This window comes from Lepidothrix coronata, unplaced genomic scaffold, assembly GCF_001604755.1.
Source record: "Lepidothrix coronata isolate B3197 unplaced genomic scaffold, Lepidothrix_coronata-1.0 Scaffold39, whole genome shotgun sequence".
NCBI lineage: Eukaryota > Metazoa > Chordata > Aves > Passeriformes > Pipridae > Lepidothrix > Lepidothrix coronata.
The window spans coordinates 3,001,487-3,020,081 of NW_016690219.1; the positions used below are offsets into that span (position 1 = coordinate 3,001,487).

General features: G+C 44.5%; 1 protein-coding gene across 1 annotated transcript in view; it reads left to right on the top strand.

The window, feature by feature from the left end:
* The first annotated feature begins 310 nt into the window (after positions 1-310).
* EVA1A (eva-1 homolog A, regulator of programmed cell death) overlaps positions 311-18,595 on the top strand; it is a 212,817-nt gene continuing 194,532 nt past the window's right edge. The window contains exon 1 of the mRNA XM_017812971.1: positions 311-410. Within this exon, the coding sequence (XP_017668460.1) occupies positions 311-410 (100 nt within the window). The remainder of the gene's footprint in view (positions 411-18,595) is intronic.

The following is an 18,595-nucleotide window of genomic DNA, read 5'->3' on the forward strand; positions in this document are numbered from 1 at the left end:
CCAGCAGCTCCTCCGGACAGCTGCACAGGAACAGTCTGCAGCAAATTTGGGCGAAGAGGTGGCTTTTAGGACCCTGGGAACTCCACCAGGGCTCAGGTAGGTCTGTCTCATTCGTCAGCCGGGATTCATTCACTCCATGTGTGTGTGTGAGTGTGTGTGTGTGTCGAGTGCTTTTTCTTCCCCGCCGCTGGCTGCGAGCCTTCCAAGTAGTGGGACTAACACTGTTCTCCGGGCAATGAGGAGTGCCGGCTTGGGGCAGAAAACGCTTTCCTTTTCTCTGGAAGAAGACAAGCCGTGAGGACACTTAAGGATGTGCTGCCCAGACGTGCCTCCCACCTCCATCTTCCTCCTGGGACTCATGTGCTTGACAGCTTTCAGCAACTTTGCTAAGACTTCTGCAGACTTCTCAGGTAGGGAGAAACGCCGATCCTTTCATGCGCTGCTCGTGGATAGGAGCTCTTATTCCAGCGCTCAGGAGCAGCTCAAGGAAAGGGGGTGTGAGCAGATCTGGGGTAATTATGTGGGGAGTAATTTTAATCTTCTAAAAATAAGTGGATGAAAAGTGTCTTCTATAAGAGGATTTTGAGTTTCTTAAAAGCGTTTCTCAAAAGCGTTTCTCAGTAATTAGCAAAACTATTTCAGCAGAGTTAGCCTGAGTAACTTTGGGAACAAGGAAAGGAATACTCTTGTGAAAGTTTGTGGCAGGTTTTGTGCTCTTTTTCTCAGTGGAGTGAAAAGAGCTGGATTAGGAGACTATGAAGGTCTAGGACATAAATTAAAACTAGTACAGCAAGCCCCAATTATTTTGTAATGGGCCAGATTCCCTTCTCTTAACATACAACTCCTGATGGCTGCAAAAGCCCCCCGAGCTGAGATAAAGGAGATGTTACATGCACAGAATGAATTATGTTCTCAGTTGCTGTTTTCTTAAGACAGGAGAAAAAGTGTCTCCTTTCTTAATAATTTCTGGGTCTACAATTTTATTTTGGTTTGTGCACAGCAGAAAGTCTGGAGTCCTATATGACTTTTATAACTCTACAGCTGCGTCAGTCGCTTTAAAATTACATTTCTGCTTCTGTTCTCTCTGGATGTGCATGTGGATCTGAGAAAATATAACAGAGCTCGTTTTAAAACTACAGTGTTGATTAGTTTGCTTGGGAATTCCTGGCGAGGGTCACTTTGCTTTTAGGATATTAGTTCTAATTTTGGGTCTTAGTGTGAGGAACTAGTCTGGCATATTCTTTAGGGGTGTGTTGCAAAACTCTTGTAGCAGATAAGAGCTGCCAATTATAATTTGCTGATGAAAAAGTGTCATTTGCAAGGGCTGAATCTCACTGGACTTGCGTTTCAACACATCACAGCACTGCTGTTCACTGCCTGGGAGCGCATGCGTCTGTGTGCTGTGAGAGATTTGTGTTAGAAAGAAGAAGCTTGTGCTGGAGTGGGGGGAAGAATACATACAGTAGCTTGAAGTCTTAATGTGAATTGAAGGGGGCTGGCTTGCCCGTGATTCAGTCTCCTTTGGAGACAGATCAGTCCTGGGGGCTTCCTTTCGGGGCAGGTTGCCTCTGAATGTAAAGGACTGAGGCATTTCCCTGTTTCTAGTGTGTTTTTATCCTTTTCTTGGTGTTGGGCTTTCTCTATGCTCCTCCTTGCAAGCAAGTTGATGGAGAAGGGGTTCATGGAGTGGGAACGACAGGAGCTAAAGCTGCAATGGGGAAAGGACTCATCCTTCTGAAATAGAGATAAAGTTTTCCCAGTCAGGCCAAATTACTAAACATTAAAACATGTACAGATGTCCGAGGGCAATGGTACTTCACACTGTTTGTACAACATAGCCAGAGCAATGGAAGGAAATTCAATAGGCTTTGGTGGTGCTGTCCAGAGAAGATGCTGTCCTTTTAAAAAATGGATAAGAAGGTTGCAGATACCAAAATAATGTTTTTTTGCAACATCCAACTGTACTGTCACACTTTGGGAGAAAAGGGGTGGCTTAAATCCCTGTGTATGTGTGTGGTGAGGCTGTACTCTGAAGCAGGGTCTGTAATTCCAATAGCACAATCTCCACGAGTTTCTACAACTGTTGAAACCTTCTGCCAGGTCCAAGCTATGTTTGCTGATTAGAAGGCTTGGGAAATGTTCCCAGTCTTGTTGGACTGAGTGTACCTTGCAGGACAGGAAACATGGCTTGCTGCAGGAAAGGGCTGTGCCCGGTGTATAGCAGCTCGAATTTAGTTTTGTAAGTTCAGGAGCTGGGTAGCCACTAGATGAATGGCGTACAGCATTTCCCAAATCACACCTCATGCTTCCCTAATACATTTTCCAAATACTCCATTTATGTCCCTCCAGTGCATGAGGGCATGGACCACGTGCCTCTCTGAAGGAGCAGTGGCCCAGATAAACCTACCTCATGGAGCAGCTTGTTTGTCACTGTTACCCCTACATATGAATTGTCAGCTGGCGTGAGGAATGGAAGGAAGGGGGAGATTTCTAACCTCTTATATACCTTTTCCATACTTCAGGATATTCTGTGTTCTTCTCTGTCATGGCTGGAATTGAGCAGGTGAATATGTTTGGGGAAGCTTTATAGCTTTACCATATGCCATCACACCTAGAGGTGGTGCATCCAAAACGTAAATTGTCTGCATCCCAAGGAGATGAATGGATTTGTATTGGTTATTGCTGCTGAGGAATGCAAGGCTTGCTGTGATGCCACAGAGGTTTCTGCAGCAGTTTTGTGCTGCAGGGAGATGACACAGCTTATTGGGATGTAAAGGCTCTTCCAGCTTGCAAATAAATAGCAGCACTGTCCAGAGAGAGCAGCTGACACTCTTTGGAGAAGAATGGCTTTTTTTTTTTTAACTCAGTCCTGTAGACCTTGTTTAGCAGAAAAGCTTCTTTGGCTTCTCTGCTTGGTTTGACTCAGCACTATCAGGGAGGTGCTGCTGTTTGTAATAGGTCATGGCCTTGTTGTGGTGGGCCAGACAAAGTGTGTGGATGCAGCCCTGGAAAGCTCAGGGACGGCCAGTCTTGAGCTCTAAGCAAATCACAAGCAGCACTGACCTGACTCTCATGCTGCAGCTCTGCAGTAGGACTCGCTAAAAGGCTTACCAAGAACTGCACACCCACTGCTCCCAGTACTCTCCCACTGGCTGGGTCTTCAAGGTGTGTGTCCCTTGGCTGCAGGAGGTTTTCATTTTTGTGTAGATCATAGCAAGGAACCCTGAGAGGTGCCTTATGATGAACTTGTGATGTGACGAACTGAGTTTGTCACAGGAAAGCACAGGCAGGGCTGGTGGGGATCTCCATTGCCTGAGCACGTGGTCTCTTGCTGTGGCTCCGTCCCTCCTGTTTGAACAGCTCAAACTGCTACAACGGGAACATGATGAGTGCGTGTCCTGCTGGGGACTGGTGCAATCTGAGATGTAAGAATTCAAATTCCTTTTAAGTGAAGTATTTGAACTATGTGAAGAGTTTTGAAGTTGTTTTCTTTAGTAGTTCTTTAAACATTGATGTTTGCATTGGAGTGTGGGGGTAGGAAGCAGGTCCTGAGGGAGAGAGTGAAGTTATCAGGCACTTTGCAGCCACTTTTTAAGAAGGCCTGGACTTTTTCTCTGTGGCTGCTTGTAGAATGGGCTCTTGGTCTAATCTCATTCTGTGATCCATTCTTCTGCTCAGGACTGTTTGAAGGCTTAGAACACAGTGTCTTGATATGTGGATTACCCCTTTACGTTCAAGGTGACGCTTGAGGACTACGATGAGGTGTGGTGTAAGAGTCTGATGTTTTGAATCCCTGTACTTTAACTGGAAGCCTCTAGTCCTGATCTAAGTCCCAGCAATGAACTCTCCGAAATCCCTGCTGGTTAATAAAACTTTGTTTTAGCCCCTTTTTATTTGCGGTGGGAGTTCAAGACAAAGCCAAGTCCTTGCCTTGCTGGAGGAAGCTATGCCACGGCTCCCCTGCATAGGCTCTGGGAAGCAGCGATCCATGTGCAGTGTACAGGCCTTGCTACTTAGAGGGACTAATGGGACCAAAATTAGGCTTTGGTGCTGACTTTAAATGCAGGCGTTGAAAGTCGACAGCTTAGTCAACAGCTATTGCTCATATCCTGTGTGCTGTCTCTGCTCCAGCCATGATGTTCCTGTCTCTGAAGCTCAATCATGCCAACACATGTTGAATTCTGCTTTGCCTGCTGTCAGCCAAGGTGACCATTTAACTTCCAGCTGCATACCTGTAAGGAATTAGGATTATGTGATTATGATGTTGTGCTCCAATTCTCCTCAATAAATTTCCCCTTCTTTGAATTGGACTGGGTTTCAGCAAAGCCTTTGACACCGTCTCCCACAGCATTCTCCCAAAAAAGCTGGCAGCCCACAGCTTGGACAGGGACACTCTCTACTGGGTTAAGAAGTGGCTGGAGGGCTGAGCCCAGAGAGTGATGGTGAACAGTGTTGCATCCAGTTGGCAGCTGGTCACTAGTGGTGTCCCCCAGGGATCAGTGTTGGGCCCAGTCCTGTTTAATATCTTTATCGATGATTTAGATGAGGGAATTGAGTCCACCATCAGCAAATTTGCAGATGACACCAAGCTGGGAGAGAGTGTCGATCAGCTGGAAGGCTGATCTGGAGGGCTCTGCAGAGGGACCTGGACAGACTGGAGAGCTGGGCTGATTCCAATGGGATGAGGTTCAACAAGGCCAAGTGCCAGGTCCTCCACTTTGGCCACAACAACCCCCTGCAGCGCTACAGGCTGGGCACAGAGTGGCTGGAGAGCAGCCAGGCGAAAGGGACCTGGGAGTTTGGATTGACAGGAAGCTGAACAGGAGCCAGCAGTGTGCCCAGGTGGCCAAGAGGGCCAATGGCATCCTGGACTGTACCAGGAACAGCGTGGCCAGCAGGACCAGGGAAGCGATTCTTCCCCTGTACTCAGCCCTCGTGAGGCCACACCTGCAGTGCTGTGTCCAGTTCTGGACCCCTCAGTTCAGGAAGGATATTGAGGTGCTGGAGCAGGTCCAGAGAAGAACAACAAGGCTGGTGAAGGGACTCGAGCACAAGTCCTGTGAGGAGAGGCTGAGGGAGCTGGGGTTATTTAGCCTGGAGAAGAGGAGGCTCAGAGGAGACCTCATCACTTTTTACAACTACCTGAAAGGAGGCTGTAGCCAGGTGGGGGTTGGTCTCTTCTCCCAGGCAGCTATCAGTAAGACAAGAGGGCATGGTCTTAAGCTCTGCCAGGGGAGGTTTAGGTTAGATATTAGGAAGATAGTCTTTGCAGAGAGGATAATCAAGCATTGGAATGGGCTGCCCAGGGAAATAGTGGATTCTCCATCCCTGGAGGTTTTTAAGATGAGACTGGATGTGACACTTAGTGCCATAGTCTGGTAACCACGGTGGTAGTGGATCAAGGGTTGGACTTGATAATCTCAGAGGTCCTTTCCAACTCAGCTGATTCTATGATTCTATGAATCATAATTTCAGGCACAGAAGGGTAGTGCCAGCAAATCTATGTGGTTGCCATGAGTTTTGTGTTGATGGAGACAGGTCCCTTCACTACTGCAGAAAGGGTTGTACTGTGAACTCAGGCATTTGCAGACACCAGAGATTCCACTGCAAGGACCTAATCCAAAAATTTAGGTTTCTAGGCATGGAAATAGCTTGGCTAGGAGCTCATGCCTGTTTTGATACAGAATGCAGCCAAAGGAAAAACAGCCCTGGTAGTGCTGCTCCCCTTAGGCCTGCTTTAATATTTACGTTCTTCGCATTATATTTGGCACAAGCTGGACGTGAGCAGCACAGTGCTTAAGGGAGCTGATCTGGCATCCAGCCAGATGAATACTGATAATTCCCATCCACACCCTGCAGGTGAGCCTAGGGTAGCTTTCAGGATCTCTCCCCGGAGGCTCTTCTTGGCTTTGAAAGTGCAAAGAGGGTTTTTTTGTTGGTGGTTTTTTTCTTTTTTTTCTTTTTCTTTTCCCCAAGAATATCAGGTTTCAAGTGAAAGCTGCTTTTGCCACCTCACTGCTAATTGGCTCAGTGTGTTTGTTTGAGCTGATGAGGACTGGGGTTGGGAGGGGAAGGGCACTCTCTGATTGCATTTAATCAGTCCTTAATAAAGGCAATTTGTTTGACAACTCTATTCACCAAATTATCACCAAAATCTACATAGTAACAGCTTCTGACTGCCTAACAGCCCTGAATGAATCCATGGTATCAAGGGTGGCCCATGTGTTGAAGATTTCAGGCTGTGAAAGTGGGATTTTCAAGAAAAAAGCAGAAAATTTCTTTTCCGGTGTGGTGGTGTAACTCAGTAAGGAGCTTTTGGCCCCAGGGGCAAACAGATATGCTCTAGATTTTGTTTAAAGACTGGGCAAAACCCAGGCCACCTCCATACCTACTCTTGGGGAAGGGCTCTGAGTGATGAGGTTGGATGGGCCTCAGGTTGTTGCTCAAAGAGGTCCTTGCCCCCCAGGTGATATTTTTGTCCTCAGCTGGAAGCCTTATGTGCCAACCCATCCATCATAGCTGCAGTTTGGTTTACTGAGGGTCAGCTGTCTGTGCTGGAGTAGAGAAATTCTCCTTTGGAGAGGTGACAAAATCCAAAACCTCATCAAAGCTAGTTAAAAACCACTGTTGGCCTCTTCTGGTGACATTCTGGAGATGTGTCTGCAAGGGGAAGGAGCTGAAGGGTACGGCTGGGTCTGGGAGCCACGGCTGAGGGTTCTCACAGTGGGAAGCTGCAAGAGAGTTTTGTGTCATGTATGTCTGTCTGCCAGAGGAAAACAGTCTAAAGACCTGAGAGAGCTGAGAGGTGTTGGAGGAGGAAATCAGTGTGGGGATGAGTGCCAATTCCGCTGCTCTTGCGAGAGGAGGAGGAGCAGCAGAGAAGCTGGGGCTATTTTGGTGCCTTAGAGAGTTATTCCAGTTTATCATCAGGAGTGCAACTCTGTGGCATCAACATACATGACCTCTGTGTGATGACTGGCAATATTTATATAATATTTACTAATTGCAGGGGCCCAGAAACTGATCCACAGATGCAAACTTTTGTTAGTACCGGGAACACTTTATTTAATTAGTATTATTAGCAAAAAGAAAAATCCACTGTGGCAATTTTAATTACTTCAAAGTATCCCAGGTTATCAGTGCCCACTAGATGCACAGACTATTTGAGGAAATTTTCCTTGCAGCATTTTCTGTCTTATTGGGGATACAAATGCTGCAGAATTAAAAAAGGCAACTGTTTATGTCCTCTGGTAAAAATTTTCCCTGATTTAAGATGCTGTGAAAGCAGATTTTATATATCACAAAGAGTTTTGTCAATTAAAAAAAAAAAGTGTGAATTTTAACTTATCCCTTTTTCAGATTAGATACTTGGAAGCTAAAATCACAATATAAGCTGTGAGGGTGGTGAGAATAAGCTTAGTCTCTGCAGGAAGAGGAAAACTATGTATTTATACTTGGCACTTTTGCTGATCCTTTTGTTGATGCTAATTTAAACATGGCCTGATCTCCCAAAGTGCTCGGTGTTCAGAACTGAAGATTGAGCTATACTGTGTTTAGGTGGGTGTGCAGTGATTTAGGTGGCCAACACCAGGACTGTTTACATGTCTTATTTGAGACTGGCTGCTTATGCTTGGCATGGTTGTGCAGGTACAGATTGAACTTTCTGCTTTCTGTTCCAAGATAGCAACCCCAGAGTCTGGGGGAGACCATTGGAAGCAACTCTCCCTGATTTGTTTTGTTTTTTTGTACTTCTTGTAATTTCTTTATATAGATACCCAAGACCTTCACAGATTCTGTTCCTTGAAAGGTGTGTGACTGCCTGCAGGAACAGACCCAGTGTGCTCCTCAAAATAGCCTAGAGGACTTTTGGTCAGGTTGGTTTTGTAAAATGCTACAAGGTTCCTTGTGTCCTTGCCAGTGCTGTGCCTCACTGATCACTGATCTAGCACTGCTGTTGTCTGGGGGTTTTGTGCTCTTTCCAAAAGACAGGCAACGGTCAAATTCTGCTCAGCTGAGAGGCAACTTTGCTGACTTGCCAAGAGCTTTGCAGGATGAACAGAAGCACAGAAGATAATCCCAACTCATCTTGCTGATTAAAACTAGTGTAGAAGTACTAACTGTGAACATCTTTAAGAGAGCTGCTTGGGTTACCTATTATTATTAATTTACTTAGCTGCTCCTTTTGCCTGAGGAAGGATGGTGAGTTGTGACTCTCAGCCTGGGTTTGGGCTGATCCAAGTGTGCCTGGCTCAGCTCACTAACTGAGGATATGAGCTCATTTGTAGTAATTAAACTATGAATGTCTGCTCTTTCAGGCATACTTAATGCCTGGCTGCCTGGAACCCAGTGTCTTCTTACATCAGAGAGACAATAATGGTTTGGTAGTTCTGAGTTGCACAGTAAAATAAATTTTGTCTGAGGTTTTTTAGATATACTTTGTGCTCTTGAACTTGGTTGGTAAATGCTGTGGTATCAGTGTTAATGGGGCTCCTGTGGATATTAAGGCTTGCTATTCAGTAATCACTCTTGGATCCATTTGTATCCTTGCATGAAGATGGGGCCTTGTGTGAGTGACCTGCAGTTTGGGCAAACTCTGATTGTTCAGGTATCAGAAATGTGAATGAACAGATGGATGTAGAATGCTGCTAAAGAGTTTGCAGTAGATGTTGTCCAAGCACTTTAGTTGTAGTGGGCAGGGGAGGTCACATCCAGCTGCTGGCAAAGTATCCCAGATCCTTAACAACAGAGAAAGAAAAATGTAAAAAAATAGTTCCTTTTTAAATTTTGCATTAAGAGAAGAAGGCCTAGAGAGCCAGAGGAGATTAATCAACCATTTGCAATCAAAGAACTTTGTCATGTATTCTTGTGCACCAACTTCTGACCTGGTATCAACACACTAGTTGCCAGCAGACACATTTTTCACTCCTCCAGCAGCCCATAAAGGCACCAGAATCATCAGTGTTTGAGAGAGAGCTGACTTAGGTGAGATATACTCAACCCTTGACAGGCTGGGTATCTGATGGTGCTGCTTGTCAAAAAGGGGCCATTCAGACCACCTACTCTGAGACCCCCTGTGTGCTTGTATTGTTTTATTTTCATCTGCTATCAGATGCCTGTGGTTTTGCTGCTATGATATTATCAACACGTGTTGTATTAACCTCCAGGGTTTAAAGTGGGCTTTTACTCCAACAAATAAATATAAAACCAAATGCAGCAGTGGGGGGATTTTCTGCTAATGTTTCCTCTGTGCATTTTGTATCACACTGTGGGCTGGGGTGACCTGCCTCCTGTGCCTTGGACTTGTGGGCTCAGCTGTGATCATTTATTGATTGCTCCTCTGCATTTATATTAAAGTTGCTCTATGGCAAGTACCATTCCTGACATTTATTTCCCATGTTTGCTGTATTTTGCAAAGGCTTTTGGCTCACACTTCCCTTAAAGTTGTATTGGACCAAGAGTGCAGACACTTAGTGAAATTATAGTGATAGGTGGTAACTTGAGCTGCTGTAGCTGGATTATGGATTATTATTTTGGGCCTCAGTCTTTGGGAAATCTCTTCTCCCTGTGGTCTGTGTTGGGTCTGTACATGCAGTGCTGCTGTGGCCCTGGCGAGGATGTGGGACAAAATTCTGCACTTTGGTTTTGAAGAAGTTTAGCTTTTGTGTGGAACATTCGAATAACAGAATTAGGCTTGCAAATCAAACATTTGGAAATTAGGAAATGTTAAACATAAAAGTAGTTTTACTTATTTAAATCCAGCTTTTTATGTTATGTGTTACTTTTTAATGAGAATATACTGTTTTTTCCACCTCTGTAGGACTCCTGTGTTGCCCATGGGACAGTTGCCTCACAATTGTTTTCTTTATTCTTCTGATCCTTATGGCCCTGGAGCATTATTTACCATGTGTTTAATGCTATTTAAACCTTATTCTGTTATTTAAACCCCATTCTGCTTGTTGTAAGTGTCCAACAAACAGGGATGTACTTACCCTTCTGGAAGGAGAGTCTGGAATGTTACCTGCGTTGCACAGATGAGGATCTGAGGCAGAGATTGGCATCATGAGCTCCAACTGTCCACTATTCCAGAGATAGTTCAGTATCTACCTTTTTCTCTGAGAGCAGCCCCTTACCCTTCTCTCAAGTTGTGAGAGGAAGAAATATGTGGTAATCAGTACACAATTTCTTTTGCAACACTATAATACCTGTATGAAAATAGATTGCACAGGTTAAAATGAACGTTATAGTTGCAAAGACAATTGCACATAACTAAATGTTGTGGGTCAGCACCCACAGGCAGCTAAGCACCACCCCTTCCCATCCCCAGTAGGACAGGAGAAAGGAAAGGGGAAGCGAAGAGTAAAAGCAAATAAACTCATGGGTTGAGCTGAAAGTAATGAAAGAAGAGAAGTGGAAGAAATAAAAAAGAAAGCAAAATAAGTGATGTAAAGGCAATCACTCACTGCCTCCCACAGGCAGACTGATGCCCAGCCAGTTCCCAAGCATGGATGGCTGACTGATCTAAACCCTGCTCCACTCTGTTTTATTGCTGAACATGATGTTGTATGGCATAGAATATCTCTTTGGTTAGCTGAGGTCACCTGCCTGGTTGTGTTCCTTCCAACCCCTTGTGCAGACTCTCAATCTATTCACTGTGAGGGGGCAGAGAAACAGAGAAAGACTTAACGCTGTGCAAACACTGTTCACCAATAGCTAAAACGTTAATATTTTATCAGTACTGTTTTGGTTACAGATCCAAAGCACAGCACTGTACAAGTTGCTACAATGAAAATTAACTCCATCACAGCCAGACCCAGTACACTGAGGAAAGGGCAACATTATACTTGTATTTTATGTGTAATATGAGTGGGTGGATATTACAGGAAGCATAGTTTTTGTTGCCTTTGTTTGTTTGGTTTTTTCCTCATGCTTTAAGGGTTACTTTATTTGGGATGAGATAGCAGTATTTAAAATTGGGTTGCAAATTTGGGGTCTGTCCTTGGAACATATTCTAAGAGATCTATAAAAATGAGTTTTGAAGACGTTCTTCCTCCAAACTTTTTTTATTCGCTTCTGTCACTTCATAGGAAAGGAAAAAAAAAAGTAAATGCGTCTATTCAAAGACACAAATAAAGATCCTGCAGTGCAAGTGATATTGCTAAAAATAGAGCCCCTGGGATTTGTTCAGTTGATTTCTCCCTAGATTTTTATTGTGTGGGTAACCCCTTGGAAAACGAGGTTGTTGATGTGACTGTTTCCAAAGCACGTCCGTCTCCTCATGTGTCTTTTGTACAGAGGCTGCTTCTGTTGTGTTAACGCTGTTTGCTTCCTGGTTTATGTGCTCCTCTGAATTCCAGCTCAAAGAAGTTAAAGCTTTATAAAAGTGAGTGGAACAAGGAAGTGGCTCCACAGTTGATGATGAAGCGCACACATCTGTGACCCACGCTGTGCTCACATGTTAGTTTATTGTTGGCCTCACAATAAAGGAGAGCGCTGGGGTTTTGTTCAGCTAAACAACTTTGATGGAATGAATTGTATAGAAAAAAGAATAGATGAAGCCTGGCTGTTATTTGCCAAAATGTTCTTTGTTTTAGCTGCGTTGTGAGGGATGCAGAACTCCCAGAAGAGGATGGTCTCTATAGCAGCCAAGGGGGTGCTGATGGATTGGATGGGGACACAGAGACAGAGGGTCAGCACGAAGGGGTGAAAAATTTTTCTGATTCTGCCTGCTCTTTGGGTTTGCTTGTCTTTAGCTGACAACCCGAGGCTTTTACTTTGGCTGTACTACAGGAGTAGAAACTCTGCTATACCTATAAGTTGCACTGTAAATGCGGATGGTGTCATTTGCCATGGGTTTGGTTCAGAGTTAATGTGCACAGATAGTAGTTAGTGCATTTTGGCAATGGTACAGCCAGTGGCTGGAGTGTAAAGGTCTATCAGCAGCTGCAGGAAACTGAATGCTTGGTGTTAGACAATACATTTTTCTTGCCAGATAAATGAAAATCACTTTATCTCTCTTTTCATAAACGTTGTCCATATAATTGGAGGGCAAAGTTCAAGTTCAAACTGATAAGATTATTTTGCTTCCCTAAGCTGCATGACAATAGTCCCCTTGGCAAATCAAGCCATGGAGCTCCTTTTGCTGTAGTGGGAACCAATCTCATTAGAAACAGAGCTGGATTAGTGAAAGTCCAACCTACCATGCAGATCCACATTCTGACCCCAGCAGGCCTGAAGTGCCCTTTGTTCACTCAGCCTCCTCTGAGCTTTCCCATCGCTCTACATCTGTGTGGTGGAGCTGGGGGTGATTACTTCTGCTCAAGCAAAGCCTGCTGAGGGGTGAAAAGGAAGCTGATTGGCCAGTGTGGTATCACAATGTGAATGATAAAGTGTTTTTAAAATGTTTCTTTTGATTCAAGGCATGGCAGTACCAGACCAACCAAGTTTTCTTTTGCACTGTTTTGAAGATTAAGGGCCAATTTTCACTCGTTTGACCTGTGAGACAGAAGTTGATCCTTTTCTGCCTCTCAGTGTTACTGTCTTCTACAGATCAGAAAATCGGGACCTGTTCACACCAGTCTTCACAACATTTAAACACGGGGCAAAAGAAAGACAAACCTTTTCAACTGTGACCTGTTTGTCCTTCTTGGTGCTGGTTGTTGGTTCCTGGTGGGTTGCATGTGGACTGTCCAAGCTGCTTTATGAGGCAGTTGGGACTGAGAGCCCTGAGATGACTCTGTGCACACCAGTGCCAGCAAGAGAATAGCACAGCTGTGCCTGCAAGAGGGTCTTTGGGAGATGTCATGGCTCAGGAGCAGTGCTGAGCTGTGGGGGTGCTGCTTATGGATGCTCATGGGCCTGACTGTGTTGGTCCTAACTCAGTGCTGGTGTTGTACCTGCTGCTGTTATCTGTTGTTTGCTTTCTTCCCTTTGCGTCCTCACATTCTGCTTTTGCCGTCCACTCTATCTGTCTGTCTATTTGTCTACTTATTTGTATTATCTGCAATTTTTCCTCTTCCTGATTTCCCTCAGCTCTGGGAGATGAAAGGTACAGTCCTGGCTGATTCTAACCGCTGCCATGAGATGAAGCCATGCTAAGGATGCTAACAGGGGCAAATCCCACTTCTTCCTGGCTTAAAGTGCATTTTCTGATCCTTGAGGAAATCCTTGTGCCCTTGCAACTCTCCTATGTCTTCTCTGACTGGTCTTGGAGGTATTGCCTCAAGCATGACTCCTGGCTTGGAAGTTTGTGCTTGAAGCAATCTGTCAAGGGAGGGCAGACTGTGGCCAGTGTTTGAAAGTGGCACCAATTAAAGAATGAGCCTGGCCAGTTATTGTAGTAAGTTGTTGCAATTGAGTAACCTGGAGGCTGATGCTGAAGTGGTGAGGAGGCCTGACTTGGTGAGTAACTCAATATAAAGCAGTGGGGCTATTCACTTATACCCACTCCAGATGAATATGAAGTTGTTTTTTTTTAAATATGTGTCATAAGTGAGAACAAGGGTTAACCAGGGTAATTAGCACTGTTAAGATAGAGTCTGTCTCTCACTAGCCAGGCTGCAAATGGGCAGCCAAAGAAACAGATCTGTTTTCTGTTCTTGCTACATTTCTGGATATATTTTAAGGTTTCTCAGAAAGACCAGAACAATGAAACACCCGTTGACAATAGCAATCTCTTTTCTTCATGGTGCAGCCTGAGCAAGCATTCAGACCCTTTCCTTCTGGGATTGCTCATTTCCTTTTTTTTTTTCTTCTCCTGAAATAAAAACTATACTCCTCCAAAAGCACAACTACTGCAGTGCTGTGGCAGAGCCAGCCCCTGTCACTCCATCAGGCAGACATCGGATGGGACATTGTCTTCTGTTTTCCCCCTATAAGCTGCAACTCAGAGAAAACAAATCGCAGCAAAAAAACCCAAACCCCCTTTCATATATTGTTTTAGTGCTGTCAAAAATAGTAACTAATGCCCACCCTGAACTTCTCTCAGTCATTTTTTCAAGGTTTCCATCCTTTATGTGCACAGAAGGGAATGAGGCATATGGGAAAGAGTTCACATGCAGTGAAATGAAATATCATCAAGCCAATTGGAGCCACAGTCCTTGGGTGTCCTGAAGTCTGAGGCTGTAGCCCCAAGCCTGGTTCAAGTGTGACGGGAGCCTGTCATTAAAGAGACTGTCACAAACCTTCTGTGTGTCCCTGCCTACACAGCCCTGAAACTCACTGTGAGAGCTGGGGCCTATGGGACCCAGTTTCTGTTTTCATGCCTGTCTCTTCTCATTAAATGTTCCCTGATTGTCTCCATGTGTCTTTTACTGTAACTTGAGTCCTTGCTGGTTTTCTTGGAGCCCAAATTCCACTGTTACCTGGATTGTGGTAACTTCTATAGTTCGGGAAGTTGAAGGATGTGTACTCGTCCACTAATAGTGCTGCCTCCCTGAAGACTTTCTGGGACAAAAAGGTCTCCTAAAGTAGAGAGATAACTCTGAGCAGATGGTTAGGTAGACAGTCTGTCTATCTAGAAGGTCTGTCTGCTGCTTTCAAGTGAATGATCCTGTCTGTGACTAGGTAGATGAAGTTAATCCTGGAAAGGATGCCTTTATTTGTATTGCTGCAGTTCAGAATATTGGAATAGGCTCAAAAGTAGCATACAGAGAGTTTGCCCACATCTGTGAAGTTTGCCCGCATTGTTTTTGATGAGACACTGCAGTAGCAAGTTGCCAGCCTCCAAGATCAATGCTGGCTGTCTGCCTATATCATGCAGATGTGGCTGGTAGGACCATTTTCTTTGTCAGCTGGGCCTGATGATGGGCTCTGATATTACTTTCTCCAATATCTCCATGTCTCTCTTGTGAAAGTAGTAGAGAACTAAACACTTCTACTGATTTTTTTTCACCACTGAGGGTGTGGTCCATCCCCCTCTGCTCCCTGATGCAGTATCAGAATTATCTGGGTCCAAACTTCATATATTGTCTTGCAAAGGACCAAATCAGCCCGACCCAACTTGATCCCCAGGGGAGATCTTGTTGCAGCCTGTCAGTACTTTCTTTTAATAAGAAAGACAGAGATATATTTTTTACAAAGGCCTACAGTGGTAGGACAAGAGGTAATGGTTTTAAACTGAAATGTTTAGACTAGACATAAGAAAGAAAATTTTTAATGGTGAGTGTAGTGAGACATTGGAACAGGTTGCTGTTGCTTAGAGAAGCTGTGGGTGCCCCATCCCTGGAAGCATTCAAGGTTATGGTGGAGAGCACTTTGGGCAACCTGATCTACTGAAAGGTGTTGGGGAGGTTGGACTGGATGATCTTTAAAGGTCCCTTCAAATCCAAACTGTTCTGTGGTTCTGAGATTTCAGAATTGTCTTTAAACTCAGACTTGTCCCTTTGTGCAAATATCTTCTACTGGTTGAAAACTACTTTTCTGCCATGGGGTTAGAGAGGGCTGCAGGATGCTGTTAGTGAGATTTACCCTAGTGTCCATGCCTGTTGAATGTGGAATTGCCTTATAAAGCCCTTCTCAGCCTTGTTGGTATTGATGGATTAGTACAAAGTTGCATTTCTGTGTCTGCCGGCCAAAGCAGCCCAAGCTACAGAATGCTGGATGGGGAGGGAGGCTGGCTGGATGCCTGATCCTTTGTTTCAGGACCTTTCTGGCCCATTTCCTAGTATGGTTTTCTGGAGAACATCAGAGCTGCCTCCATCCCAGCTGTATGCCACTGGCATAATGGCAGCACTGATGAATGTGGAGAGATCAGGCTTTTCCCTGAACACTTGACCTGGTGATGGGGCAAGAGTGAGGTCAACACCTTTTTCTGCTCTCGAAGGATTGGCTAACCAGGGCCAATAAATTTTCACTCAGGGTTTTTTCCATTGGTGACAATAAGCTTGATTTGCATTGTAGAGAAGCTGTCATGTAAATGGTGTCTGGCTCATGTGATAAGAGGGCTCAGCTGTGCTCCAGCCACTGTGGGATGTGCAATGAGGGTAAGAAGTTTTCTGAGACATCAGGCATATGGAGGGAACACATATCACAGAAATGTGGTGGGGAGAGATAGGGAAATACCTCTCAGATGGTGTATTTAAACAGAGACTGAGCATGCAGGAAATTGGTGGACTGAGGTGAAAATTTACTCTCCCAGGTTTTTCTCCACCTTAATCTTGCCTGGCTGTGTGAAGGGAGGATCCAGCCTTCCTAATGTCCATGCACAAGCAAAACTTGGTGTATTTTGAACAGTCTGAGGAAAGCTGTTTTATTCTCAGTCTGATGGCTTGTTCATGCTAGTACTTCAGGGGTAAATAATTTTTGCTGTCTAATGAGGCTTTTAAGATTGCTCTGGAAACTTTTAAACCTGCAATAGTAAAATGTAAGCCTGCAAATTAAACACCTTGGGGGCTTGGCCTTCAAGGCAAGGCAGGCCAGGTGCTTTTTGTTTGTTATTTAACTAAATTTTCTAGCTTTACTTTGTGAGTTGTAGTGTTTCTTCCCTCTTCTCCCTCTAGTTCTGAATTTCCAGCAGATCTCCAGCTAACAAACACATTCAATAAATCTTTCAGAAGTAACTCACAGTTGCAGGTCATTGATCATTCATGGCTGTAGAAGGATTTTACTGTAGAGAATAAATACTGATAGCACTATTTTGCAGATGAAGAAACTGAGGCACAGATTGTACCATTGGCAGTGGAATTGTTTTCCTTAACTGTTCCAAAGACACCTTCATCTCACCTAAGTTGTTCCTTTGGATTTCTAGGGGATACTTCATCTGATTTGCCTTGCAGCTACATCTAGAGATCACTGGCATCCCAGGGTTGCTGGTTTCTCTCCATCAACTCAAAGAGGATCCACACAGCTCCTTTAGACTAGATGAATCCTGATCGAAACCTTACTAAAGTGGGGAGCAGCAAAGCTGACAATCTGCCTTCTAGCCCATCTCCTGGCCTGTTTTAGGTCTTGGCATGTTGTTGAAATGCAAACGGATATAATGGGATTCTGTAACTCCTTCTGTCATTCTTTTTAGGACTCTTTTTTTAGGACACTTCCTGTTGGGGGTATGAGGTGTGGAACTGGACACTAACTCTGTGTCCTTACAAGTAATGTCTATACAGTGGATTGGTAGCCTTACAGTTGCTCCCCTACCCCAAGAAATACCAGGTAAAACTCCTTGTACTGTTTTGATGGAGCCAAACAAGCCCAAGGAGTGACACTGACCTCAGTGGTTTGGGATTAGTACATTTGGGTTTTCTAGTTTTCACTTTTCAGCCTAGGGATTTCCATTCATTGTTTTGATGTATGTGCCATCTCCTGTTCTTAGAAATGTTGCACTTGTTTGAAGAGCAGAATGATGTTCATTCACTCTGAAACAACGTGGGGATTTGTTTTCTTGGGTGTTGTAAAACAGACTAGGTGTAACTGCTGCAATTAGGAGGTGATGGGCTAATCTCATTAGTCAGTGGGAGGAAACACTGGGATCAGTGGGCTGGATAATGAAATATGAAGATAAATTTTGATGTGCCAGATGGCCTGGCACAGTAGGTCCACTAATTTGTGAGGAAGGAGAGCCAACAGTAGCTTAGAAGAACAAAAGCTGTAGCAAGAGGTGGCATGTGATTCTCTGAGCTAAAAACCTGTTTTTGTGATTTCTCAGTTGAGTGGAGGCCTGTGGGATCCATCCAGACCTGCTGTCTTCTTTTTTCTTTTTTTTTGCCTTTTTGGCCACTTTTGGGCAGCAGCAGACAATCCTCCAGCAAAAGTTAATGAGGCACTGGCAGTATGTTGCTGTGCTTGTATGATCTGTGGCTCAGCAAGAGGAAATAGTCCTGACTGCTCATTCTTTTGGAAGTGGCTGATTATTTAATTATCTTAGTAGGGAAGGTTGTGTTTATGGTGTCCCCTTATCCACAAATGGGTAATACTTAAGATTCAGAAATCCCAATATTTGTTTTTGGGATGAGATTGTAGGCTCTTTCAGCATAATCATTTGTCTAGGCTCAGCTCTTCATTTTCTGGGATCAGTCCTTTCATCCTCACAAAAATAGGCAAGAGATAGAGGTATGGAGGATAAAAAATAGAGTAGAAAAAAAATTGCAGTTTTCAAGAGTGATCTCTGAGACAGGAACATCTCTACTTTGGCTTGGCCCAAGCTGAGATACCGTCACCAGGTTTTGCTTTCACGGAGGACCCACTGACTCCTTTAATTTCCATTCAGTTTTTGTGTGCTTGGCACCAGCACACACTGAGGCACTTCCCATCCCGAGTTTCTTTGCAGGGTTGTGCCACAAGAGATACTCCAAAGGTAAGTGGGAAGAAGTTGTAGTCCTTTTGCACTTTGCTCCATGGTTGATACAAGCACGCATTCCTTACCTCCCTTGCCTACCCTCACCAACACTTTTCCAGGAAAAAAACAATGAGAAGGGTTTGCCAAGCTTGGCTGTATTGCCTAAAACAAAAGCTGAGGAAATCCAATTGCACATGCTGGCGACTCTACCTGGCAGCACCCCAGTGCTATTTTCTTTTAGTGAGCATCCAGTGCAGGCAGAAGCTTGTCCTGGGCTCTGGGCCATTGCAGCAGCTCTACTGAAGAGTACCCAAACTTGGAACAGTC